This window comes from Gouania willdenowi, chromosome 21 (genome assembly GCF_900634775.1).
Source record: "Gouania willdenowi chromosome 21, fGouWil2.1, whole genome shotgun sequence".
Classification (NCBI taxonomy): Eukaryota; Metazoa; Chordata; class Actinopteri; order Blenniiformes; family Gobiesocidae; genus Gouania; species Gouania willdenowi.
This window is the reverse complement of record NC_041064.1, coordinates 35,326,242-35,353,907: the sequence shown is the minus strand read 5'-3', so window position 1 is coordinate 35,353,907 and position 27,666 is coordinate 35,326,242. Positions and strand designations below refer to the sequence as shown.

Genomic DNA, 27,666 nt, shown 5'->3' with positions numbered 1-27,666 from the left:
TTTTTTTTTTAATCACAAAGTAAAGAAACAGTAACTGTCATAAAACGGCAGCAGATTTGTTGTTTTACATCAACTAACAGTGATAATGCCGCTGGGATGTCTGCTCTGTTCTCCATGTAAACACATTACCCACTATGCAATGGAAGAATACCTGATTAGCTTTAGCAAAAAGCTGCTGTTGATAGTATTCTAATCGTATCCTTTGTTTACACATGGTGAGCTGAGCTACTGAGGTCTGTGGTCTACCCTGAGGAAGCTGTGATGAGAGGCAGATGATACATACACATACACACACAAACACAAACACAAACACATGGGGACGAGATACAAACCTGGGTTTTTATGCATTGATGTGTGCTGATTAAAGCTGGCCTTGTGTGTGTGTGCAGATAGAGATTTACAGTTTAAATGTCCCGTCACAGTGTCTCCGTCTGTCTCATGGTTAGACGGGACACAGTGAGTCCATCAGTCCATGCTAGGAAGTGTCCTCAGTGCTCCTTCAGCCTGGACAACAGAGACAAACTTTACAAAGGGTTAATCAAGCTAATGTTTATCTTCTACAGGTGCATCTTCCTCAGAGGAAACATCTCCTTAAACTGTCAACTAACCAAACACAGTTCAGACTGTGGAAGAACCTGAACAGATGAACACACTCACATTAGCCCACACTTATTGTATGAACGTTGTGTAAAAAACACATTTTGAGTTTACATTGTGTCGTACGACAGGACCAACGTGTGCTTCACAAAACATCGGTATCTGACCGATCCCAACGTACGAATGATCGGGTGTTCATAAATGCGTAGGCTGAATTCTATCATAATTATATATAATAATGTTACACCCTCCTGTTTCGGAGACCCTGCCCACTGAGGTCAAACAAGAAAATAAACGTTTCCTAGAAGAAGATCGGCATCCTCACATCTGAGATGGAGCAAGACCAAGACGTGCTTTTTGAACGTGTGAAAACTGTACTTTAAAGAGCTTGTTTAAAAGCTCTGTGGAAGAGGATCAGCTACTGAGCAGGTGACGTCTGCCCCCGTGTGCACTGAGAACAAAGAGATCCTGAAGACACACGGAAATATGACGTTGATATCGGCCTCAGTTATCTGTACATTTTAGGCAATAAATATCACATTTAAAGAAAATCACGATCAAAACCCTTAAAAAAAAAAAAAGGACTGATTGTTGTCCTTTGTCTGTTTATTATGCCTTCGACCAATTTCACCTTTAATTCGTCACATTACTGATTAAATACTGCAGCACATTTGTAAAAGTTTAAAGAATACTTTACATTTTAAAAGCATGAACGAAGCGCTTCTTTTAGCAGAGTTTATTAGTGGGGATATACAGTAATGCGTGAAAGGAAAACTAAAAAAGTGTTATCAATCGTGGGCAAGTGGGCTTTTCTAAAATACATTTTATTTCGTTTAAAGGTGTCACATTATACCAATTATCACCTTTTAAAACAGTCCCTTGTGGTCTAATGACATATCTGTGATGAGGTTTGGTCAAAACATAACATGAATGTTATGTTTGAGAGCGCTTCGTTTTGGGGGTGTGTCCCTGGAGTACACTTCTAAAGCAGTTAACTTCTTGAATAATCCTACATTCTGGGTGAACTCATCCTTTAGTAACTCTGTAAGTTGATCATTTAAACTGTAAAAGCGTCGCTGTCTATGATAAGTAATGTAGACGTACGGCCGGAGAAGAAGTGATCAGCCCTCTCTCTCCCCTGTCACCAGTGGAGTTTAGATTGTGACGTCACAAACTCAAAAAATATGAAACAGAGCACTTTTCTGTGAGTTACAAGACTTACACAGACCACAAACAAAGGACTGGATGGTTTTATTTCATATTTTGTGTGCCGGTGGACCCTCAAGTTACCTCATACAGTATGTGTTCAAAAACACTGCAAAAGTGGATTTTTCATATAATGTCCCCTTTAATTTGTTTTAATATTCTGTTTTGATCTGTTCTGAATGTGTGTCTGTTTATGCTCCAATGACAGCTGAGGTTTGTTTAATAATTACTATTATTATTAGTCACATTTTGCTGCTGCTCCACTAATCCACTCAGATTATTGTACACGAGCTCAGAGCAGACGTGAGATCTGAATGTAGCGTACGCTACATTACAACATTGATAATTACTGAAGCTTGCCTTCGTTGGCGAGTGTGGTGCACACAAAAGGCTGCACGCGTGCACCCCTCCACCCCAATCCCCACAATAGGGAACTCAGTTTAAGGCTTGCCTTTTCCCCTCCCCTCTCCTCTTGTTTTCCCACTTTTCATCTAAATATGACAGCGCCGCAGATGGCTGCCTCGATGTGTTCTTTGCTCCAACTACCAAGCTAAAATCTTTGTGCTGTTTTTAAACTGTACTTGGCGAATAAAATCCTTTCTGATTCTGGTCAATAAATGAGGGCCATTGTGTGAGGCAGTGACACTAAACACTTTCTAAACCAGGGGTGTCAAACTAAAGGCCCGTGGCCCCAATCCGGCCCGCGAGAGCTGGGTGTGCCCCACCCTTAGTCAGCTGCACCAAAACAATAATAATTAAAAAAACATTTTCTAACTTTTCATTATTTTTGTTATCTGTAAAAAAAAAAAAAATGAAACACCTGCCAACTTCAATCAGAAAAAATCACATCACTAAAGATCTAAAAAAAAGAAGTCTGACTCACTCTGTAGTGGGGATGGGTCGGGATGGAGACGAAGCCAGTTCTTTTGACATCAGCCGCAACAAAAGCTACACACACACACGCACACACGCACACACACACACACACACACAGAAATATTAACAGAATAATTCAGAATCTGCATTCAACACCAAAAGTAAACACTTCCAGGCGGTAGATTTCAAATACATGAAATTACCATAAACATACAAAAACATTACAGAACAATACACAATATGACTGTAAACACACACCAAACAACAATAAAAAATACTGTAAAAGAATCCATGATGCAAAATGAGAGAAAAACATGCAAAATGAGAGAAAAATGCACAAAATGTCTCAAAACATGCAAAATGAAAAAAAAAGACTGTAGATAAATAAAGGTAAATTCAAAATTTATGTTCAAAACAGACTTGGGGAACAGGCAGACCTAAAGTAAACGCACAAAATGAGCCAAATACGTAAAATAAAAAAATATACAAATATATAAAGCGACAACAAAATTACACAATTGTAAACACATGCAAAACCAAAATAAAAAAAATACTCTAAAGGAATCCAAAAATGCACAAAACAACAATAAAAACACATAAAATGACAGAAAAATACACAAAATGTCTCCAAACACATGCAAGATGACAACAAATAGATGAAAATCAATGAAACATTTACATTCAGAACAGACATGGGCAACTAGCAGCCAAGGTAAAAGCACAAAATGACTCAAATATGCACAAAAAATAAAAACAGAAAAATACACAAAATGACAACAAAATTACACATGATTGTAAACACACTGTAAAGGAATCCAAAAATGCACAAAACAAAAATAAAAGCACATGAAATGAGAGAAAATACACAAAGATCTTGCAAAATGAATGCAAAACTTACAAATTGAAAACAAAAATGCACAATCATTCCAAAAAAGGAAACTCCAAAAAGTAACAACAACAAAAATACACAAAATACTCAACAAAAATAATGCTAAATCTATCTATAAAGCAAGGAACCTCTGTGTGTGTGTGTGTGTGTGTCTCTCAAATATCTCAGGTAGTCATGGTAACTCGGGATAAGTGAAAGCTGCGTAGAATCTACAGGAGTGACTGCACATAGGTCTTTTAAAAACGACAAAAGTGGGTCTAATATCCTAAAAAAAACACCCGTAAATATTGACCAACAGGTGTCCTCATTGAGCAACGTTTGTAACTAAAATGAGAAATAATAATAATACAAATAAATCATGTGTATGTGTTTGTGTGTAATTCAGAATTAAATTTGCATTAGGAATTGAGTGTGTACAAGGCCAGTTTAAAGTGGATTTAACTTTCATTCTGAATTAAAGAGGATTTAAATCTCCTATCCATTAAAAAGCTACTTAACCTCCCACTTTTCTATAGCAGGACATGCTGAGTACGCTCACTGCACTAGTTCTAGAAAAATAAGAAAAAAGTTAAGGGGAAATTGTAAACCAAAGGAGTTTCTAAGGAAGTCTCTTGTGGATCTTTTAAAGGTGTTTGTGGATGGTAAAACTCACCAATAAAGCCAAAAAGTCAGCCGTCATCAGCATGTAGAAGACCTGATCCCAACCGTCTGCAGACAACAGTCCAGCCAGCAGGGGGCCCAGTGCTGCTCCTGGTGGGACAATAAAGAATTCACTTTGTTATTATGATATACAGTATGCACCAATCAGTGCTAAAACACATGATGAAAAGGAAAAGTGATACTGACCCACTGAACCTGTTCCATCAATGATTGCTGTGACAGTAGATAAAGCTCTAGCGTTGCCTTTCAGACTCTTGTGAGTTCCCTTTGGGTCAAGAATAAAAACCACGTTACAGAGGAATTATGTGAGCCACTGGGACGAAGGTAAACGTGTAAATTCTCACTAAATCAGCAGAGACTGCAGTGGTGATGAGTGCGTATGGACCATTAACCAGACCCCCACATAGCAGCAGCATCCCTGGAACACAACATGAATGTCTTTTAGCACCAGTATGGATGGGCCCAGTACTGTGATGTACTGGGAGCAGTGGTGTGGGACTGGGATCTTACCAATGGTTGGTCCCATACCCAGTTCACTGATCATGGAGAAGCCGTACAGCTTCAAAAAAAAAGAAAACACACACACATAACGCCATCATTTCACTCCAAACATCACAAAGCTCCACACATTCAGCTTTTCACTTTTCTGTGTAAAATACTGTTAAAAAGAAAATGATTAGTTTAAAAAAAGGGTTTTATTCATGTGTTCAGTGTCTTAATATAAAAGCAATTTGTGATGCAATTGTTTGTATGAAAGGTGCAATATGTATGTATATATATATATATGATTTGATTTAAAACACAGAGCAAATGACTAAGTGTAACTAAGTCTAGCAGAGGTACATTATACACACTAAAGCGTTTATCTTTTTTTTAATATTTTGATTCATTTTGTGTGTTCGTAAAGTTATTCTGTGTGTTTTTGTTGTTATTTTGTATATTTTTCAGTTGTCAGTGTCAATTTTGTTGTATTTTTTGTGTTACTGTGGTCGTTTTGGAGTCATTTTGGGTTTTTCTGGGAATAATTGTGCATTTTTGTTTTTAATTTGTATGTTCCTGCAGTTATTTTGTAAATTTTTCCTCAAATGTGTGTTTTTGGAATCATCCTGTGTATTCTTTTTGTCACTGAGTGTTTGGAGTCATTCATTTGTATATCTGGATTCATTTTGTGTGTTTTTAGAGTTATTCTGAGTATTTTTGTTATTATTTTGCATTTTTTGCATTATTTACAGTATGTGCATTTATGGTGTCATTTTGTATATTTCTCCTCTATTTTTGTGCGTTTTTGTCTTTGAATTGTATGTTTTTGTTGTCATTTTGTGTTCTTGGAGTCATTCTGTGAATTTTTGTTGTTATTTTGTAATTTTGAGTCATTATGTGCATTTTTGACGTCATTTTGTATATTTTTTAGTTGTCAGTGTCAAATGTGTTGTAATTTTTTTGTTACTGTGGTCATCTTTGAGTCTTATTAGGTTTTTTTGGGAGTTATTGTGCATTTTTGTTTTTAATTTGTGTTTCTGCAGTCAATTTGTATTTTTTTTTGTTGAGTCATTCTGTGTATTCTTTTTGTCACTTTTAGTTTTTTGAGTCATTTATTTGTATATTTGGATGCATTTTGTGTGTTTTTATTGTTATTGAGTAGTTTTGTTGTTATTTTGCATTTTTCGCATCATTTATGTGTATTCTTTTGTGTCATTTTGTATATTTTCCCTCTATTTTTGTGTTAATGTTGTCATTTTGTGCTCTTGGAGTCATTCCGTGTACCATTGTTGTTACTTTGTATATTTTTCCTCAAATTTTATGTGTTTTTGTCTTAGATTTGTGTGTTTTTGTTGTCATTTTGTGTTTATGCAGTTAGTTATATGTCTTTTGTTGTCATTTTGTATCTTTTTCATTTATTTTTTTTGCATATTGTAGGTAAAAAAAATGCAATGTAGGCACGTAATGGCCTGATGAGAGACTCCAAAAACATGAACATAAATCTATGAAATAAAGAGCCAGAAACAAAGCATGATGCTCACAGCTAAATCAACCCTATCAGGTCAGGAATTACTGTATTAATAACTTTGGTTTTCAATCAGTGGTGCAGTGAAGCCTTACGGTCGGAGCAGCCAACAGTAACATGAAGGCACAGGTGGTGGCGCTCTTCCCAGATTTATCTGAAATCACTCCTGCCAAAATTCCACCTGTGAGCACAAAAACACACACACACACACACACGTACACAAACATAACTAACAGAAACAATTCTTTGATAGTAACAGAATATTGTTCCAAAAAGCACGTACCTGCAATTCCTCCAACATCAAACAGTGTAGAAATATCTCCAGCCTTCTTAGCATTCAGATGAGCTAGCATATAAATACACACACATAATGATACATTAGTGCAACATATAATCAATAAATACAAAAACACAAGAGATTAAACAGTTCTCCACGTCTCTGGGAGCAAAAACAATGCACGCACACAAAATATTATTGAAGGATCATCAGAGCCAGAATAAAACGTAAATAAAACAGTAATAATAGCACATAATGAACCCCTGGGGTCAGTCCTCACCTGCTTTGGTGATATAGAGTGGAAGCCAGAAGAGGAACGTGTAGCTGACCAGTTTAGCAAAGAGCAGACACAGAGAGAACTCAATGACTCCCTGTAGAGAAAAGCACCAAACACCATTAGACTTCACCATACCATACGTTATTATAAAAATATGTTTTAATGATCAACATAACATATTTATTTTCCAACCATTTTTTTTAAAGATTCAAATAAAAAGTGTCCCTGACACACTGATAACTCATTCCAGTCTGAAAAGAGAAGCTAACGGCTAATATACGCTGCTCATAATCATGTACGGTGACAAAAAATAATAATAGAAAAACAACAAAAATAGAAAAATTAACAACAAAATGAAAGAGAAACATTAAAAAGAAGTCTGTTTTTGTACAATTTTCTCACATTCAGCATTTTTGTACATGTGTTTTTAGAGTCATTTTGTGTATTTATGTTGTTATCTTCTAACAGTTCTCACACCTGTTTTAAAAGGTTGTGTTTGCATTATTGCAGGGTTTGTGTTGTCGGTTTGTAAATTTTTCTTTAATTTTGTGGTTTTTTTAAGAAACATTTTGTGTATTTTTCTCTACTTTGGTGTATTGTTTGTTAATGTGTGTGGTTTTTTTTTTACTCTTTTTGTGCATTTTTGTTGTTATTTTCTGTGATTTTGGAGTCTCTTATGTGTATATTTGGAGTCATTTTGTGTGTTTCTGTTGTTGTTTTCTGTGTTTTTGGAGTCATTTGGTTTTTTGGGGGAAATAATTGTGCATTTTTGGATTCAATTTGTGTGTTTTTGGAGTCATTTTGTGTATTTTTTCTCTACTTTGGTGTATTTTTTGTTCATGTGTGTGTTTTTCACAGTCTGTGCATTTTTGTTGTCATTTTGTCGGTTTTTGGAGTCTTTTTTGGACAATTTTCAACAATTTAGGGATTTTGTTGTTTTTTAATGTGTTTTTGTAGCCATTCTGTGTGTTTTTTTTGGTCTAAAACCAATATTTTCTGAATAAAATAAAAAGGACTTAAAGTGGAAAAACGTATATACACTGCTCATCATCGTCATCACACACAGTGACAATAAAAATAACAACAAAAATACACAAAACTAAAGAAGGATATACAAAACGAGAACAAAAATACACAAAATTGATACAAAAATATACATAAATATAACAAACAAAAAACCTGAGCAGATCTTTCGTGACTGTTGATCATGTGACCTTTGCATTAATTAGTTTTTTGGTAACGCTGTGATAAAAGTTGACAGTCTACAGACAGTTTATGGTTCACACACTCCTCCTTTGCTGACCTGTGGTTTCAGCTGTCCCCCCCCCCCCCCCATTTGAAGAATGAAAAACTCTCAAGGCCCCCCAATCGTGGCAAAAAAAAAAAAGTTACCTTTTTTTTAAAAACACAAATTTGAAATATTCTTCTTCAAATCTCATAAAAATAACTTAACAACTAATAATTTAGGAATAGTATCAAAAAAGCTGTTTATGAAAAAAGTGCAAAGAAAAAAAAAACTTGAAGGCCACCACCATCGCAATAAAATTAAAAAGACCTTTTTATATAACAAAAGGGTAACAAGTCTCATAAAAATAACACTTAATAACTAATAATCTCATAACAGTAAAAAAGTGCAAAGAAAAAAAGCCTCTCAACCCCCGCCCTACTGCGACAAATTAAAAAAAAACAAAAATAATTGTATTAATTAAAATAATTGAATTAAAATAATTACTAATAATAAAAAACTAATAATTTTAGAACAATAACAAATCTCTATTAATAAAGCGCATAGAAAAAAAAATATATTTTTCATGCTCGAGGATTCCCCCCCCACCCCCCCTTCATAATGTCACACTCCCCTCAGTTTGAGAACCACTGTACTAAACGAACAAAAACAACAACAATGGAGGGTAGAGGGAGTCAGCATATCAGAACCTAGAAAAACAACGGTGTTGTAATACGATGCTGACGTCTTGTGACATTTTAATATTGTGAGATTTGGTCCCAGCCCTACCACGCAACATATTCACCTCAACACAGTGTGTAATAAAAGTATGGTTTAGCATTAAAACTGGTCTTTTTCAGTAGTAGCAGTAGTGCTCTTTGAAAGCTGTTTATAAATATCATAGAGATGATGAGTCATGGGTGAACAAATGCAGCCTATTTCAGGACTTTTGTTTTGAAAGGCTAAAAGCAACAGGTTGTTGATCTGTGTGCGGCACAGGATGAAAGCGTTGAGCTCACTAAACATCTCTTTTATTAGTTTTTATCATATCATTTATGACGGGGAAAGTTGTTCCAATGAAGAGGAAGTACAGGCCCTGGGATTAAACAGGATAAAACCGGATGTGCTGCAGGAACACAACGATGTCTGGAAAATATGTGTGTGTGTGTGTGTGTGTGTGTGTAACTGACTGGTATCCGTAGGGCTCCCATAAAGCTGATCGCAGACGGCTCAGCTTGGCTCTTCACCATCACGATGGGTTGGACAGGAACTCTGACGCTGAGCTTTGGTATCAGCAGCTCTGTGTCGTAACACTGAAGAGAAAAAACATCAAAGACTTTTAGTTTATTTAAGAGGTACAGATCAGAGAGCATTGTTACATTTAAAAAAATAATAATTAAAATTAATTTAGGGACATGAAAAACATGTCAACTTTAAAAATATTAAAAAATGCATCAAAATCATCTTTATTTATCATGTAATTTTTCTATTTATTTGTTGGTGTAATGAAAATGTGTCTTGATGTACCTTTTTATATAATGTTTGTGTATATTTTTAACTGTCTTTAAGTGTTTCTGTTCTTACATGTACTAGGAAGATTAGCAACCACCACGATGGAAGCTAATGGGGATCCAATGAACAAATGACGGATACCATTCTGACTTGTGCAAAAAAACACAACAAATGAATAAAATGGCTCAACACACACTGAAACAGACCTTTTTGTCATCTTTGTACTGCAGATAGAGCTCATTGTGACCATCGACTCCATTCAGCCTCCGTACTGGAACCTGAAGAATGGGAAACATTTACAAAAACATCTTTCAAATCATTTCATTCATAAAAACAAAAAAATGAGCCGGCACAATGCAACATTTAAAGAAAAATAATGTTGTATGAATCTGAATCCTATCAGCATCTTCTATTCCAAATTTAACCTTTAATAATTCTGTTTTTCCTGACAGTCTTTATGCAATCATAACCCAAAAGCATTACAATAAAATTGTTCTATCTCTCTATAAAAGCAAGGAACTTCTGTCTGCGTGTGTGTGTGTTTTTGTGTGTGTGTGTGTGTGTGTGGGGCACGTATCTCCCTGACGCGGTGTTTGTTTGTAGGCCTACCATTGAACTGATTGTTGTCTATTGTGGATTTGTGTCTTCAACGTAGAGTTTATCTACCTTTTATATTTATTTAACTTGTATTTTATGTTGAAACCAATTCCCTGATAAACAAACTGGTTTTGTCAGAGTTACAATCACTCACAGATATTCGGTGACTGTGATGCCTGATAAAAGTAAAACCTACTTCATGGTTATTAGTTGATTAAATATGATGCTGTACTCACACCTGAGCCTGTAAGGAAGGACTTTTGAGCCTGGATGCATTTGACATCATTGGGATCTATTAAAAATAAACAACATTAAAAAAAACAGTTAAAGTATAACTTTGTACTTCTATATTTCCTGAGAAATCTCATTGTTTTTAGTTTAATGTTGTGTAGAATCTCAGAGTAGTTGGTACGTACGCTCAATGAGGAAGAGGTAGCAGACCACGCCCATGGCTGCGATGATGATGCCGGGTACGATGAAGGACAGACCCCAGTTGGAGGAAACCCAGTACCCAGCGATCAGAGAACCCAGGATGTTTCCCACTGAGGTGTGGGAGTTCCACAGTCCCATGATGAGCCCACGCCTGGCGCGCGCACGCACACACACACACATGCACACACACAAACACAAACACCTTTTAATGGCTGACACCCCTTTGTGTCATCAACTATACTATTTAAACAAGTCACTGTATTTACTTCCTCTATTAACGTATAGAGTAACTAAACCCCAAACCCACTTTTTTCTGCTGAATACTAAAGTATTTAGATATTAAGTAGTGCTTTTTATTAATCCTAGTCTCACTTTTCACATTTTAGTATTTTAATTTTGCATATTTAGTTGTAAAATATCAGATATACAGAACGCTGCTATTACAAGTGAATTTTGCTATTAGCTAAAACAGATTCTTTAGATTCCCCTGCGTCATCAACTTTCACTGTTGGCCCCGCCCCTCCTATAAAAGCTAAGAGGAGGAAGGAGGGTTTCCTCCAATCACAGCCCTCAGTGAGCATTGACTAAAAGCCAATGAGGAAGTCCACTGAAACTGCAGTGATGTTTTTGACTCTGCGCTTCTATAAAAATCTGATTCTGGTCTAATCAGAGGGATCATCTATGCTATGTGTGTATTTACACACACATCTATGCTATGTGTGTATTCCCATCTGTCTCTGTGTGTGTACGTCTTATCGCTGTGTGTGCGAGGTGGTGGGAGAGCAGAGCTGTTTGCCCCTGAGTAGTGTCTGTAAGGCTGTGTGAGCTTCACGTCGTGTGTGTGTGTGTGTGTGGTTGTAGCGACACATCTCAGCTAATTAACTCACTGTGTGTGTACAGACACATTATTGTGTGCATTACCGTCTGTCTCTCAGCACAGCGGTGTAGGCGTGTCTTATTGCTACAGCAGTAACGCCCATAATTAAGGAATTTTTTTAATTTCCCTACTAGTGGCAGGTCAGCAGAAAGCAGAGGTTTAGTTACTCTTTAAGTAGATTTGCACGAGTGACACAAGACAAGGCAAATGTATTTGTAAAGCGCATTTCATACACAAGGCAACTCAATGTGCTTTACATGATCAAGAAGTGCAACAGAAAACATTCAACAGCTTAAAATCGATAAAATCATTTAAAATGATCAAAAAACACATTTTATCAACAACAACATGACCAAAATCTTTGATTTAAAAATGTTCACATGTGACGTTGACTTCAGCTCTGCTACAGTTTGTTCCACTTCTTTGCAGCATAACAACTAAACACAGCATCACCATGTTTACTGTGAGCTCTGGGCTCCACTATCTGACCTGTGTCCATAGATCTGAGAGACCTGCTGGGTTCATACCTGACTAACATCTCACTGATGTATTCTGGACCAAACCCATTCACACATTTATAACCAGCAGCAGAACTTTACAGTCTCCTCTGAGGCTGACTGGGAGCCAGTGTAAAGACTTTAAAACTGGACTAATGTGTTCTGACCTCTTTGTTCTGGTTCTGAACCAGCTGTAGATGTTTGATGAAGACCATTACAATAGTCCAGTCTGCTGGAGATAAAAGCATGGACCAGTTTCTCCTGATCTTTCTGAGTCATTAAACCTTTCACTCTGGAGATGTTCTTTAGGTGGTAGAAGATGTTTTTGTGATAGATTTGATCTGATCTGAGTCCATCACAACACCATATTTGGTCTTTAGCTTTTAAAGATGGAGACTCAATGTTCTTACTGACAGCAGTCCTCTTTTCCAATCACCTCCATCTTGTCATGGTTTAGTTGAAGGAAGTTTTCAGTTATTTTTTCTAAGCAGTCACACAACAACTTAATGGTTGGTCACTTGATTGTCACATGATCTCTCTCACGCAGCACATGAGTACCTGTTTTTACTCATTTGATCATGTGCTGATGAAGACCCGCTGAGTTGAAACTCATGGACATGATATCCATGTGATGAATAAAAGATTTCATACCTCAAGCTGCTACTTTGTATTGATTTGTTTTATTTATTTTTTTAAATCACATTAAAAGGGCAAGTCACTGATTCCTTCTTCAAACTACATCTTCTATTTCCTTTTAAAGATGAGCCTAATTTACAGGTAAAGATGAGCCTTATTTACAGTAAAGAGCCAGATTGCCGCCATCTTGAAAGGCCCACAAAGCATCATGAGTTGATGATGTCACATGGCAGAACTGTCTGTATAAAAAACCCATTGCCTCAATGTATTTGTGGCTTTGTTTGCATGAACACTGAGGGTTCAAATGGGACCAAAAGGTGCAGATTGTTTTCAATGTCTTATCATTGTTATTATTATTTTTAATCAGGAAATAAATCTGGTTGTTTTTAGTTGGTTTGTGTCATCAATCGTCATCCTTTCCCTCCTGATAAAAGCTCATTTTCATTTAATCCACCATTCACCTCTCACCTTCCTTTTCCAAACCAGTTGCCAATACAGGTCACCACACTGGGCCAACCAGTGGTTTGAACCAATCCATTCAGCACCTAAAGAAAAAAAATAAATAAATGAATGATGATTTCTACTGTTGGTTATTTCTATCAAATCTGACACAAATATTGATTGTGCGTTTTACCTGGACAAAAATATAGAATCCCAGGTTGTGAATGTTGTAGATGTAGCCCAGTCCAAACATGCAGGTGAACAGCCCGCTGGTTACCATGCCAACGGTAAGGTAGAGGCGAATGGGAAGGCGCTCTCCGATGATGCCGCTGCACAAGGCCACATTGATCACACACGTTACTTTCATTAGCACAATCCAACACTAATGGTACCACCGACCCTCTGGCTCTAGAACACTTAGGTACAGGCTGGAATAGAACCATCGTCCTTCCCTTCAGAAGAAAACCCTTATTTTTTACTCTGCGTTTTGAGAGGGTGTGGCCCCAGCTAATGCAGGAACTACGCAGCGTAGCAAAGACCACATCAGTGAACAATCAATCAATCCAAATCTGAATATTTTGGGATGATATCGACGTGTACAACTACCAAAACCTCAGTGTCCAGGATTAATATGCCATGACATGATAACTGAATATTGCTTCACTTTATATGATAAAGGAGCATTTCCCAGCCTTATATGGGACATCATACACATGATCAAATACAAAACTATTCTGAGAAACAGCTGAAACAGCTTTATCATAGGGCTGCACAATTAAATTACTCTGATTGGAGGCGATATTTACATTTAAAAATATTGTAGGCTCTGCACTCTGTAATACTGTATTAATTCAGTTAGCCTTTGGTACATTTTAAATTATTGAGTTAGTTATTTAAATATTTTTTTAATATAATTCTCATTTAAAGCTTCACTTTGCACTGTAAACTCTACACATGTTTGTTTAAAAATGATGTAACAAAAACAAAGATTTCTTTCCTAACATGATAAATAATTGTGATTATAATCGTGATTACAATTCAATGTCTTTATATTGTCATTATACAAAGTATAACAAGATTTGGGAGCTTCAATATTGATCAAAATAATGGTGATTATCATTTTGGCCATAATCATGCAGCCCTACTTTATCATGCCAACTACTGCCATCTAATGTCCGGGTGGACGACACACGTTATCAAGCCTCCAAATGGTGCCAAAACTGACAGTTATGCATCAGGAAATAATGGAAAATTGTAACTGTAATGTCACATCTTCAGACAAACAGCGAGCTGTTAAAATATTCCAGGTCGCTTGCTTATGGGCACAGTCACCTGAGGTACATTCCCACTGCGTAGGCACACAGGAAAGAGTAGTCCATGGCTCCCAACAGCTGTTTGTAGTTCTTTTTATCTGAGAACAAGACATCGTTTTATTTTCAACGGTGGATCAACATTTTCTCATAAGCCAGAATGGCCTGCATCACTTCTACTACAGCATCGTTTAAAAGGAAACACTTAGGGGCAGGTTTACTAAAGGCTCAAATAAAGGGAGCAACTTATCTTGTGTGCATAGATCGTTTGGTGGAAGAAAAACGATGTAAAAGGATGAAGTTGCAGCTTGAAAGTTTGTTTTAATCTCCACTGTAAACACTCTTATTGAGATTGTTGGAAAAGCTTGGAGCATTGCATTGTGGGATTTGGAGTTCTGTAGACGGATGCATACAAGTGTTTCAAGCGGCACCTTCAACCTTTTACATCTTTTTTTTTTTCAAGCAAATTATTATCTTTGATTTATTAATCTATGAGGCCAACACTGTGTCTTTATCTGATAATACTTGATTTAATTATGTTGGCTAGAGAATACATAAATGAACTACGCAAGATCTGTATTCACAAGGCGAATACGTATTTGGCAATTGAAAATTGGCAAAAATGACAACCTGTATCTGGATTTGTTGACAAGTTTGTTGTTTTTACTAATTAAATTGAATGTAATAATGCAGGAAAAACAGAGGACTGACTTTGAATGGTACCAGTCTGAGCACTGTACATATATATTTTTTGGTGACGTCATGAACTTTGACCCCTTCCGATCTTTTTACTAGTAGGTCGTACAGCTTTGGTCTAATTAAATAAAATACTCCACTTGAGATGAGCTTTTCATAAATGTCAGCATTGAACTTCTACAATAAATATTCATAAATATATGGAAAATGGTTTTTGACACTTGACGCAACCTTGACCTTAACACTTTAGCTCCAGAAAACGTCGACTGTACATCGTTGACATTGCCCCTATGAGATGACATACATGTCATCAGTGCTGCATTAAGGAGGAGTTCCGCGACAATGGAGTTGCAGAAGAAAAATAATAAGAACTTCTATGAGAACAGTAAATATTTTCAATTGCCAAATACAACAAATAAATAATAAAGTGCTGTTACTTGAACGTAAGTGCAACCAAGGGGAGAATAAGAGCAAATGTTGCGTGCTTGACTGCGAGGGAGTTGGCGTCTGCGAGCCAACGTCTACAAATTTTGAACAGGTGCAGACCTTTAGTAGCTCCGCCCCTTAATGTCATGCTAATTTTCTGTGTTTCTCCATGTATTGAGTGCTTAAAAGCTACAAACCAAATGGCTTCCAGCTGCAGTCCATGCTTGTGTGAAGAGGAGTGAGAGGAGATCGCTGGCTGCTGCTGGAGGCCACATCCCCAGGTTGAGTCACACGTGTGCAGTTTTTATGAAGCTCACTCTGATACGACAAAAACAAACAAGCAGTTTACTGGGACACATAAGGCCTGTGCTATGAAGCTGGATCAGTACATCCTGATATCTCTGTTAGCTTCACCCAACCCTACATTCTCCATCACAGAGTAGCTGTACTACAAAGCAGGATATAAATACATTCTGAATAATATCCACTGTTATCCAGGAACGTTTATTATTATTTGGGCCAAAGTTTATATCATCTTAAAGATGTAAATTAGTGTTTTAATCAGAAATAAAATGGGTTAAATGTGACCAAAAAAGGTCGAAAAGGTGGTGAAATTGGATTTTAAAAACTAAAGAAATTGGTTAAAGTTGGCAAAAATGGACAGAAAGTGGTAAAAAGGGTTTGAAGTGTCAATATTGGAACAGTTAGTTTGAAATAATGGGCATGAGAAATCATGAATGTGGTTAAATTGGCGAAAATATGCATTAAATATAGTATAAAGAGATTAAAAGAGACAACATATGTGACATTAGGTGAAAAAAAGGTGGAAATGGTTTATAAGTGCTGAAAATGTCTTAAACGTGGAAAAAATGTGCAGAAAAGGCATTGAAATGTGATGTAGAAGTGTCACAAATAGGAGTAATGTAGCAAAAATGCATTAAAAGGAGCAAAAATATGGCAAGAAAAAAACGATTAAAATAGGTTTAAATATAGAAAGTTTGGTGTAGTTCCAGAAAAAGGATAAAAATAAGCAAAAATGGGCTCAAATTGTTCAGAAAAAAATTCTTAGTTTCTTGACGGCATCTGGTGACCCCCTCGCAGTGTCTCGCGAGCCCAAATGAGGTCCTAACCGATGCTTGAATATTATCCAGCACTAAACCTCCTCCTAACCAAACATGCCATTCAGTTACCATGGTGATTTATCCCGGTAAGAAGTGAACCAGCGTCGTAGTACAGAACACACGGATTAAATCCCGGAAGTTAGCGCGATAAAAGAAAATCCAGTAGTACAGGACCATCTTCGACGAGCTGGGTTTAGAACTGGTGAGACCGGTTCATTTTAGCCCCATGACGATGCCTTTCTGCAGTAGTCATTAAAATGGGTGTGGCACTTACATATTTTAGCTAACAATTAAATGCTTTTCAACCGTTTTTAAATCATCTGTTAAAAAAAAAAAAAAAAAACTATGAATGAAAAAGACAAATACAAGCTGAGAAATTGGTCTCGCTTGAAAAAACAAAACTAGATAAATCAACTAATTCAAATGTTTTGACAACTATTACCTTTACGATGCTGATGGGCTTCCTGGACAGATGGAAGCTGGTGTAGAGCAGGAAGGTGAGGATGAAGGTCAGAGCTTTGTACCTGTAAATCAATCAAACACATGCACAAAATATGAAACGCGTACCAAGCATTGGCTGAATTCTTCTGCCCTGTGGCCTTTAGAACTGGCTTTTCTTAACGCTCAGAGCAGCTGCACAAAGAGCACGTCACATGATGTAAGGATGTGGCGATGCAGTGAAGAATGTTCTGATAGCTTCGAGCATGACTGGTATTTGGGTGTGTAAAAAAAAAAAGAACATGTTAGGAAGGCAGAGAGTGAGATTCAAGCTCATTGTCAGGGGTGAACACTGTGCAAGTGGATCAAAGGTAATCTGATCAGATTTAGAAATGAAGGGTTTAAAAAGGAAAGAAGAACTCTGAAATGAAATCAGCTCACTCAAGAAGAAACTAAAACTGTTTTTTCTTGCTGAAAAATTCACGTGGTGTGAACAAGAGCTGTTGATTGACTGAAATGTCAAGTGTCAGACAAGAATGAAAGAATTTCAATTTGGTGTATTTTGTTGTGAAAATGTCAGAGTGACTGCCCTCTATGGGTTGAAACCAGGCTATTACAATTGAATATTGCTCATGGCCGAAATGGAGGCCAGTGACGTTTAGGTGGCTTCTTATGTCACAAACCACCACTACTGGCCCCGCCCCCTCTATAAAAACTACCAGCTGTTAGAAAGTGGCTGTGTTGTAAATGTCCCACTAACGTACCAAACTCTACAAACTTAATGAGTATATACTGTCTATTATATATTATTAGTATGATTAGGTTTCCACTGAAGTATACTTCCAAGTTTCCCAAGATGCATTTGGCACCTACAACAATGATTTTTAGCTCAAAGCTGGTCCCAGGACCATTTTACATTCCGCTCGGGACGGAAAGAATCAACAAAACGGAAAAGTGTAAAGTGACACCAACATGACACAGAAATGGATAAACGCTACGGCTGGGCGGTTTTGCCTAAAAAAAAAAAAATGACTGCAAACATCAGGCAATTTGTTAGAAATGCAACTTTATTGCTGTGATTATCCTCAAGAGTTAAAATGCACAGAACAATCCCAAAATAAAAAATAAATGAGGATCTGTCATTCAACTATTTCAAGCTTTAACTCAGGTTTAAGTAAAAGTGCAACAGCAACTTCACTGTAACTTCAATTTTCTGATTAAGAAATCATATAACTACATATTTTATAACATATTACATTATGTGACAACCGCACGTGGGAGGGGTTGCAGGTGTGTTTGTCTCTCTGTTATCTATCTTCTTGTTTTCACAGAGCTAACAACTAACTGTATTGGACTCAGGTGTGTGTGGCTGCTTAGAAGGCGTGGCCGACCCATTAAGTTCACCTGAGGACTTACTCACCAGTTCCCTCTAGCTCCCTGCTTGGCCTGGCTCTGGCTGGTTGTGGCCGGATTGTTGTTTGTTTCCCACATGCCTTCGGGAATAAACTCTAGTGCAGACATTTATCTACCTCTTGTTGTTTTATTCTTGTCATGGTCGTAAGCCAATCTGTGACAATTAAAATAATAATAATAAACTTTTATTTATTTATTTATTCAGTTCATTTCCGACATGGTTGCAATCACAGAAATTCATTTTGACATTCAGGTCAAAATCACATCATTGTTTTTTTTTTTTTGTCCTTTTGCATGCCGGAAAGGGCGACGGAAAAAAGCATTATGCTTATCCAGATCCGTCCCCTGATTTGAACACAGATAATTTTACATCAAACCTCATTTCTTCCCTAGTCAAACATTCTCATCTTCTTCATAATTTCATCTTTTCATTAACATTTTTTTTTTTTTTTTTTGTCCTTTTTTATGTTTTTTCCGTTAGCATCTCAGCATAGTGTGAATAAAACATTAAACATGCCTGTGGCGCACACATATAGCCTACTCAAAGGGTGTAAATACATGTAAACAAAGACTGAGCGCGCTCACATCGTGCTACGGTAAGGGTGTGCGATATGACAATATTAGATCGTTAAGGACTACAACATAAACGACAATCTCCCAAATCACGGCGATCGTAGAACCGTCTGTAGTTCACATCTTAACCCTTGCGGTGCCGTGTCTGTCATACGTCTGTGGTCCATACACAGAACATCCAATGGTTTTTTCTCTGCCAAATCACACCATTTGCTAGTCAGCATAACAGACATTAAGATTAATTAAGCGCTTAAACAGGGCAGAATTACGCTCCGCTCCCCCTCCCCCACAGAGCACGGACACAGAGTTAGCTGTGCTGCTTCCTCAGTGTTAGTGACTGTCTGTCAGAGGCTCAGTGCAGATGTCTGTCTGTCTGTCTGTTAAACTCTATCAGTTCTGAGTGTTGAAGCACTGAAATATGTTTGAGAAAACACTGCATGTGTTTCTCTTCTCTAACTAACTCTGTCGCTGTAGCAGAGATCTGGCATTTTTCTCCACTGACTTTGACCCATTATTGTTTTTCTTGTAAAACTATTGATAAAAAAATAAATGGTTTATATCGCCTATTGCCGTTTTGAGGAAAAATATAGAGATATGACTATTGGTCCATATCACCCAGGGCTAATGTAACTAAAGCAGTAACGTTGTATCTTGTAAAGGATATGATTGTCTAAACTGTGTGAAATGAGGCGTTCAAGCACTGCTTAAAGTAGGATTTTATTAATATTATATTTGTTACCTCAATAACAAATAGCATCACTAGACTGATATACTGCCTTGTTATGTAGCAAGTGTTGCTAATGCTAATGCTACACCACTTTAGGTAAACAAAGTAAAAAGACTGTGCTGCCATAGTGCGCCATCGGCCCCTCCCACCACCACCAACACCCACTAACACATTACAATAATAATAATTTCAATGATTATTATTATTATTTATTTTTTTACTCAAATTTGCCAAATAAAATTTTTTTTATCTACAAATTTGATAAATCGAAATCGATTTTTTGCCCAGCCCTAGTAAACGCTGAGACGAAATTTGGGAAACAGAAAATCTGAGGCTCTAATTTAACAGAAGTGAGACTTTAGTTTACGAGAGATATTGAAAAGTAAGCAAAAGTCGACATGAAATATCATATCAAGAAAAAAAGGTGTAAAGCACACATTGTCCACTGGCGGCCCTCGCTCTAATTTTGTGTGGCACCCCCCAAACAAATCCCTAAAAATTGTATTTCAAGAAGTTGGAAGGAATATAAACTATAAAGCCCAACATAATAAACAAAATAACTCCCAAAAAAACACAAATCGACAACAAAAAATGACAGACACAACAACCACTTCAACCAAAATCATGATCACAATTAAAATCAATTAATTGTGTATCCCTACTCCAAAGACAGACAAACTGTCAACAAAATTACAAAAAAAAACACAGAAAAACACAACAAAAATACAAAAACTGACCCTAAAAACGCACAAATCAACAACTAAAATGCAGAAAATGACAGAAAAATACACAAAATTACAACAAAAACACACATAATGACTCAAAAAACACACAAAATTACTAGAATACTGACACATCAACTAAACTACAGACAAAGACAAAAAAAATGACTACATGCACGCCCACGGATGAACATCGTTTGGATGAAATGAGAACGGTCTTAAAGAGACATGGGCTTCATTCTGTTCTCTCGACTGGGTCTTCTTTTATTGGTCCGAATAAAGCTCTACTGTGTGCGTGTGTATTTATTAGTAGAAGAACTACACCAAGGATTAGTAATTATCTACATTCATCATCACCAATTCAACAAATAACTTTTAGCTTTTAAGTAAGGCTGGAACAAAGATAAGACAAAAAAACAAACTTTAGCTTCACTTCACTAAATTTGGTCCTCAGAGAGTTATTCATTTTAAAATAATGTCCTGTGAGAGATTCCTGGAGAGAACCCCGCTCACCATTGGGACCTGTTGAAGGACACCAGCAGACGAATCCCTGGAGGAACAGGAGCCATGTTGTGATGTCAGTCAGTCAGAGCTGATGGAAGAACCACATGGGAGTGTGTTCTCACACGAAGATGGACGACGCCATCAGTGAAGTGATGCAGAGCAGCTGTGGACAGAGAAACAGGAGAACCATGAGCGTTCCGGGGTCTATTCATACGTTTCCGTATCAATAGCCGGGGTCTATTCATACGTTTCCGTATCAATAGTCGGGGTCTATTCATACGTTTCCGTATCAATAGCCGGGGTCTATTCATACGTTTCCGTATCAATAGTTGGGGGTCTATTCATAGGTTTCCGTATCGATAGTTGGGGGTCTATTCATACGTTTCCGTATCAATAGTTGTCTATTCATACGTTTCCGTATCAATAGTTGGGGGTCTATTCATACGTTTCCGTATAGATAGACACTTTGTTATTTCTTTTATCCCACAGAGGGAAACTCACATGTTACAGCAGCCAGAGACACAAAGACAAAGCAATAAGGATAAATACATATACAAAATACAAAAAATAACAACATGAAATCAAGATAAAAGTACAGAAAAACATAACTAATCATTAAGTGGGGTTTAACAAGGAGTACTGAGTAATAATGCACACGAAAGCTACTAAAGTAGTGCTACGTAATGACTATTGTTGTAATTGGCTACATATATAAATAAAGTTGAATTGAATTGAATGGTTGGGTTTTGTATTCAGAAAAAATATAATTTTTTAAATTCATGAGGATAATTACATTTTGTTCTTATTTTTGTATTTTTTTTACCTCGGGTATATTATTAGATAATTAATCATATTTTTAAAATGACATAATGATGATGATGATGATAGTTTTTGCTGTTCCTGTGGAGCCAAGGAAGATTAGTTGGTGACTACGATATTATAAATAAACAAACAAATCAAAATAAACATGAAATTAGGACTAAGTGATATGGACTAAAACTTATATGCTGATATTTTTTCTGAAAATACCGATGTACGATATAAAGATATTTTTAATTCAAATAAAGTCTGACCAGAAAGACAATTCTAGGTTAAATTTGATAATTCAAAGCCACACAAGTACATTTATTAACAAATACCTGCACAATATGTGCCACTTTAGTCTTTTTCTCCTCTAAGGGACAGCACGTGTGAGTGAGTTCTGTAGATGAAGGTCTGGGTTAGGACGCATTCAGAAAACGAGTATTTTAATATAAAATAAGCTATATATATATATACATATATATCGTTATAATGCAATTTTTTATATTCCTAAAATAGAAAACTCCATATGTCTTGAAGCTCGATATATCACCTAGTGCTAGGGCTGCACAATTAATACAATTTTAATGTTGATCACAATTTTGGTTGCAACGATTAATAGTAATTAATCTGATCATCTGCAATATTTATATTTAAAATATGGGCTCTGTAATAATGTATTTGTTTCATTAGCCTTAATTTTTTTTAGTACAATTCTTATTTAAAGCTTCATTTTACACTGTAAACTGTACACAAATTGTTTATCTAAAAGTAGTTTCTCTCCTCACATGATAAATAATTGTGATTACAATCGTGATTACAATATTGATCAAAATAATCGTGCAGCCCTACCCATCTCTATGTGAAATATTATTATTATTTATTTATTAGATTACAGATCATAGACACACAATAATGTTAAATAACTTTCAGATACACTAAAAGTTGAGGTTATTTTGAAAAAAAGGGACAGAAACACTCACTCGTTTTTAAACAATAATTCTACAGCCATAAAATGAAACTAAATTATAAATTTAATGACGGTCATAAGAGGGTTAAACACATGGGATTTAAACATTAACAGCAAACAAAGACACTTCCTGACAGATGTCATGACCAACCCTAAAACAAACACCAGTTCATGGTCATTAAAGGTACATTACATTCTCCTCTTTTCTCTGTGTGTTTCAGGCTAAAACATTCACATGTTTCACTAAACACGCTAATGTTAATTCTACCTTAGCCACAGATCAATTAAATCCCATTAAACTATATTTAAACCGTCAATTACAACAAATGATCTCAAGCTACTCATCACAAAACATCAAATCTGACACAGAACAAGGCTGGCGTCAGAAAAAGGGTGAACGTGGCTTCCGGATTGTACCGGAAGCCACGGAGTAATGAATTGGTTTTTCACTCTAATGGACATAAAGTATTAAAATAAGGCTAAAAGCATCTTTACTAACCTGGTCAACACATGTTTAAACACGACCCGGGACGCGAACCAACCTCAGACACGGACATTGGCCTTCAGTACTGGGGCTGCTCTACAAGCGATGTGACGTAGCGTGACGTAATGCGGTGGGCGGGGCTGTCTATCTATGTGTTTTTTTTTTCACACCTTGTCTACTCATTTGCTGTCAAAGGTCAAACACTAACTACATCTAATACAATCTATGCATGTTTTATTATTGAAATTAAATAAATACATGTATTTTATTGTATAATTGTGACCATAATCAACCTATAAAAACAACTTTATTAGAGGGAAAGATATAAAAAGAGAGGGCAGTTAATTACACCTCTATGAAAGGGAAAGGAACAGGGAAGAGGGAGTCAGGGTGGGCATCTGAAGGAGTGATTGACACTATGCTATTTTAGCTGCACTGAAAGTATAATGTGATTCTACTACTATACGTATGTGCACAGAGGTGGAAAAATTACTGATATATTCTACTCAAGTACAAGTACAAGTAAGTCATACTTAAATAATCAAGTACAAGTACAAAGTAGCTCAATTAAATAGCACTCAAAGTAAAAGTTACCAGTTGCTTTTCATTGAATTTGTGACAAATTCAATTAAAATCATCAATTTTTGCAGGTGTTCTCAGTTTTTTTTACTCTTGAATTGTTGAAACAAACCTAGTGTTGTGTACGTGCCACCCCAGCACCCGTTGTGACTGTGGGTTTTACGACCGTATGACATCAGAGCTGTGGGAAAAGGACAACGGGGATTTACGGCACGCAGGTGTGGGTGTGCTAGTGTGTTTTGTGTGAGGCACAATAAAGTTCATCAGCAGCTAACGGGTTGCAATTTGTAAGTTACTTACATAACATTGGCGACGAGGATGGAGTTTCTGTTCCCACCTCTCTCTCCGTTTCTGAACCTGCCCGGCAACCCGCCCGTGCCGTGGACTCGCTGGCATGAATCGTTTGAGACATTCATCACGGCCATGGGGCTAACGGACGCTAGCAACGAGCGGCGCAGAGCGATGCTCATTCACAACCTGGGCAGCGAGGGACAGAGGATCTTCCGGACTCTCGGACCCGCCGCTACATACGACGAGTGTGTCACACGGCTGTCGGCACACTTTGCTGCGCCTCAGAACATCATGCTTCGGCGGATAGTCTTCCGACAGCGCATACAGCAGGAGGGTGAGTCCGTTCACCATTACGTGGCTGATTTGAGGGGCTTGGCAAGCCTATGCAAATTTGGGCAGCTAGAGGAGGAGCTAATAAGAGATCAGCTGGCTGAACACACCAACAACCCCAAACTCAGGGAGAAGCTATTAATGTCCCCTGATGATTTGTCCCTGACTAAGGCTATCGATATGGCATTCCAGATGGAGTCTGCAGCCTCATTAACAGCAACACTAGTGAAGCCCTGCCATCTCACCTCGCCATCCACCCTCATGGCACAGACTATTTCACCGCCAGCTGTACACCCTCGCTCTGAGTCACCCAAAGACAGTTTTGAGGTTAACTTTGCCGGGCGCCAAAACACTACACCACGCCAGGCTTGTGGCAACTGTGGCTTGCCATCGCACACCGCTAGAGCTCCAGTCTGTCCTGCAAGGGGTCAGAGATGTCGACGCTGTGGAAAAAATAATCATTTTGCAAAAGTCTGCCGCTCGGCCCCAGGTGACAGCACATCATCATATTCACCCAACCAACGGGTACCGACAACCATTCATTCGGTGAGCTCCGCCTCTCGGCCGTTTAGATGGTGCACAGTGGAGCTGGAAGGGGTGTGCCTGCCGTTACTGCTGGACACGGGTGCCTCCCGCTCACTCCTAAACGCTGCCACTGTCCGGCGGCTTTTCCCACATCGGACTCTCAATGCAGGTGCTGAGGACCTGTATGGTTATGGACATTCTAAAATTGGCATTTTGGGCACGATCGACCTCCCTGTCTGCTATGGGACCAGGACGCTCCCATTGTTTACCTTTCAGGTTTCCCAGCATGGGGCGAACCTCATGGGCCTGGACCTGTTCCTCGAACTTGGCTTCTCACTTCTGGACAATACGGGGTCCGCAATCATGTCTGTGGGCTCACCCTGGCAACAACGGTGGCCTTCTCTGTTCAATGGCCTGGGCTGCCTCACGGCCTTTAACCACCAGCCCCTTCTCAGGACTGACGTGCACCCTGTCATTCAGCCACTACGCCGCCTTCCCCTCGCCCTGCGTGATGACGTTACCGCCGAACTTCAAAAGCTCCTGGACGCAGGCATAATTGAGAGGGTGGATGCCTCGCCTTGGATTTCTAACCTGGTGGTGGCTAAGAAAAAGTGTGGGGGGCTCCGCCCATGCATCGACCTCAGGGCAGTAAACAAGTCAGTGATCCCGGACAGGTACCCACTGCCGACAGTAGAAGAACTGTCAGCCAAGTTCTATGGCTCCTCTGTTTTTTCCAAACTTGACCTCCGCCAGGGGTATCTACAGGTCCCACTGCACCCTGACAGCCACAACCTGACCGCATTTGTGACCCACATTGGGGTTTTTCGCTACACTCGCATGCCCTTTGGCCTCAGCTCGGCCCCGAGCTGTTTCCAAAAGATCATGTCCACAATTTTCGCTGGCATCCCAGGTGTGGTCATATATCTGGACGACATTGTGGTGCATGGTTCAACGTCGACGGAGCATGACGAGCGTTTGGCTAAGGTGCTTAACGTTCTAGCCAGCCATAACCTAACACTCAATGGGGAAAAGTGCACCTTTGCTGCTTCAGCCATTGAGTTTGTGGGATTTCACCTTAATGCCACTGGCATCAGCCCAACTCTGTCAAACGTGGCAGCGGTGCAGCAGCTTGCAGAGCCTTCTTGCCCAGCCCAACTAGCTTCATTCCTGGGGATGACAGCCTATTACCTGCGCTTCCTTCCCCACTACTCCTCAACCACCGCACCACTGAGAGAACTTCTGAAAAAAGACGCACCCTGGGTGTGGACACCGGCATGCTCTGCTGCTGTCTGCCGGCTCAAGGCTCAGCTCACCTCGCCTCCTGTGCTGGCACACTTCGACCTGAACAGCCCCACCATCCTGACCTGTGATGCCTCTAACACGGCCGTGGGGGCCGTGCTGTCCCAGATCCAGCTGGGCACGGAGCGGCCCGTTGCATTCGCCTCCCGGTCACTCACCACGGCAGAGCAGAAATATTCAGTGGGGGAGCGTGAGGCACTCGCCTGCATCTGGGCATGCGAACGCTGGCACATGTATGTTTATGGGCGACACTTCACGCTTCGGACTGATCACCAAGCCCTCACAGCCCTACTTTCCACGGCTGGGTCAGGGCACAAACCGCTGAGGATCCACCGTTGGTCGGAGAGGCTGCAGCGTTATGACTTCACCACTTTATTCACTCCGGGTAGGGACAATGTAGTGGCTGACTTACTGTCACGGGCTACTGCTGACACCATACCTAACCCCGACCCGGACACAACCGAACCTGAACTGGTGAACATGCTCCATGGTCCTCTCCAGGCAACAGTCTCCCTTCTGGACCTCCAGCAGGCTTCAGAGGAAGATCCTGTCCTTTCACAGCTCTGCACCTTTATCCGGGGGGGCTGGCCCTCGACTGTCCCAGAGCAGCTGGTGCCTTACCACCGAGTCAGAAATGATCTGTCCTGCTGGAACACTGTTTGTGTCTCCCGTGGACTGTGCACAGTTGTTCCCAAGAGCCTGAGGCCCCGTGTCCTGGCCATGGCCCACGAGGGACACCTCGGCATCGTGAAAGTAAAACGTTGCTGCAGGGACCTGGTGTGGTGGCCAGGTATTGACCGTGACATAGAGGTGATGGTGAAAGATTGTGCAGCTTGCCTGGTCAGCGGGAAGACTGGTCCACCACCATCGCCACCACTGCAGCCCCTACAATGGCCGACTGCGCCCTGGGAGCACATTCAGATGGATATTTGTGGGGAGCTCCATGGCGTCCCTCACCACCAGCGGTTCCTTCTGGTCACCTACGACCTCCACTCATAGTGGCCAGAAGTTCTGGCAACGGGGTCCATCACGACTCGGGTGGTCACTGACTTCCTCGCCTCCCTGTTTTCTCGCTGGGGTATCCCTACCACCATTACGACAGATAATGGCCCACAGTTCATATCAGCGGAATTTTCAGCTTTTCTTGAGGGCCAGGGAATAAAACATATTCGCACGGCTTTCTACCACCCCGAGGCAAATGGGGGGTTGAAAGATTCAACCAGACTCTGAAAAATGGGATCAGAGTCACTTGGCTGATGGCCTGTCTTTTTCATCTGCGCTGCTCAGCACCCTATTGCACTATAGGGCGAGTCCACACTCTACCACTGGCAGCTCTCCGGCACTCTTGATGATCGGGCGGGAGCTCCAGCTTCCCCTGGATCGACTGCGGCAACCTGCGGTTCTGCAACCAACTGCAACACCTCAACACAGCAGCCGGGTTAAGAAATGCCAA

The 27,666-nt window shown here is 39.0% G+C and overlaps 1 protein-coding gene across 2 annotated transcripts; it reads right to left on the bottom strand.

The window, feature by feature from the left end:
- On the bottom strand, positions 1 to 23,319 carry slc37a1 (solute carrier family 37 member 1). 2 transcript variants are annotated; one of them, XM_028436687.1, is made up of 20 exons: positions 23,205 to 23,319; positions 20,944 to 21,097; positions 17,000 to 17,081; positions 15,634 to 15,754; positions 14,337 to 14,415; positions 13,198 to 13,333; positions 13,032 to 13,108; positions 10,538 to 10,704; positions 10,358 to 10,413; positions 9,731 to 9,802; positions 9,203 to 9,325; positions 6,791 to 6,881; positions 6,517 to 6,579; positions 6,329 to 6,414; positions 4,739 to 4,787; positions 4,573 to 4,646; positions 4,415 to 4,493; positions 4,221 to 4,318; positions 2,687 to 2,751; positions 1 to 522 (listed from the first exon to the last, which is right to left on the bottom strand). In XM_028436687.1, exons 2-20 carry the CDS (start codon positions 20,997 to 20,999, stop codon positions 489 to 491), a joined length of 1,608 nt encoding a protein of 535 aa, XP_028292488.1. In that variant the 5' UTR covers positions 21,000 to 21,097; positions 23,205 to 23,319; the 3' UTR covers positions 1 to 488. The 2 variants fall into 2 exon arrangements, with proteins under 2 accessions (XP_028292488.1, XP_028292489.1); XM_028436688.1 differs by having other exon boundaries at positions 1 to 504.
- Positions 23,320 to 27,666: the final 4,347 nt, after the last annotated feature.